General features: G+C 63.1%; 1 protein-coding gene across 1 annotated transcript in view; it reads right to left on the bottom strand.

The window, feature by feature from the left end:
* Positions 1–58: 58 nt before the first annotated feature.
* Positions 59–1,164, bottom strand: part of LOC113981324 (carnitine O-palmitoyltransferase 1, muscle isoform-like) — a gene marked incomplete at its 3' end in the record, with an annotated part of 4,955 nt that continues 3,849 nt past the window's right edge. Inside the window, exons 5-6 of the mRNA XM_027708655.1 lie at positions 488–589; positions 59–409 (exon numbers count right to left, since the gene is read on the bottom strand). Of these exons, the coding sequence (XP_027564456.1) occupies positions 59–409; positions 488–589 (453 nt within the window). The remainder of the gene's footprint in view (positions 410–487; positions 590–1,164) is intronic.

Consider the following 1,164-nt stretch of genomic DNA (forward strand, 5'->3'; position numbering starts at 1 on the left):
AGAGGGAACATGGGATAGGGGACAGGGACACGGATGGGGACAGGAATGGGGACAGGGACAAGAGTAGGGGACAGGGAAAGGGACAGGAGGCAGAAACAGGGGATGGTGACAATGACAGGGCACAGGACCCTCTGCCCCTACTGCCACAGCCAGGACACCCCGGAGACCCCAAATCCCTCCTCACGCCGCTGGGGAAGACACCAGGTCCACGGTCACCACCCCAAAGGCTGGAGGGGGGTCCCCCGTGTCCCAGGTGACCCCCCCCACTCACATAGTTGGTGGTCCACCAGGATTTGAGGCGCAGGTACCGCTGGAGCCGCGGCGCCGTCTTCTCCTGGAATTCCTTGGCCAAGGCCTCCATCTCCTTGTACTTGTCGTCGTCCAGCAGCGGCCTCACCGACTCCAGGTACTGCGGGAGGGGACACGGGTGACCCCCCCGGCACTGCCACCCCACGAGGGGACCCCGAATCCCACGGGAATGGCGTACCCGGGCCACGGTGGCTTCCACGGGGGGCACCGGGAGCTTGGGAAGGGAGCTCTGGAAGCTGTAGAGGAGGGGCTTGCGGATGGACATGATCTTCATCACCGCCTGGGGGGGAGGAGGAGGAGGCGTGGGGGGAGGATCCAAGGCTCCGGCAGCTCCTGGGGATCCCATGGCACCCACAGCTCCCACAGCACCTACAGATCCCACTGCACCCGTGGCATCCACAGCACCTATAGATCCCACAGCACCTACAGATCCCACAGCACCTACAGATCCCACAGCACCCACAGATCCCACAGCACCCACAGATCCCACTGCACCTACAGATCCCACTGCACCTGCAGATCCCACAGCTCCCAAGGCTCCAACAACCCACATGACACTCACAGCTCCCACATCTCCCCAGGCTCCCACGGCACCCAGAGCTCCCACGGGTCAATCTGCTCCCACAGATCCCACAACGCCCACAGCTCCCACAGCACCCACAACATCCACAGCTCCCACAACACTCACAGCACCTACAGATCCCACAAAACTCACAGATACCACAACACCCACAGCTCCCACAGCCCCCCCCAACACCCACAGCTCCCACAACACCCACAGCACCTACAGATCCCACAGCATCCACAGCACCCACAGCACCCACAGCACCCAGAGCACCCACAACACCCACAGCA

This window comes from Neopelma chrysocephalum, unplaced genomic scaffold (genome assembly GCF_003984885.1).
Source record: "Neopelma chrysocephalum unplaced genomic scaffold, ASM398488v2 Primary Assembly neopelma1_96449, whole genome shotgun sequence".
Lineage (NCBI taxonomy): Eukaryota > Metazoa > Chordata > Aves > Passeriformes > Pipridae > Neopelma > Neopelma chrysocephalum.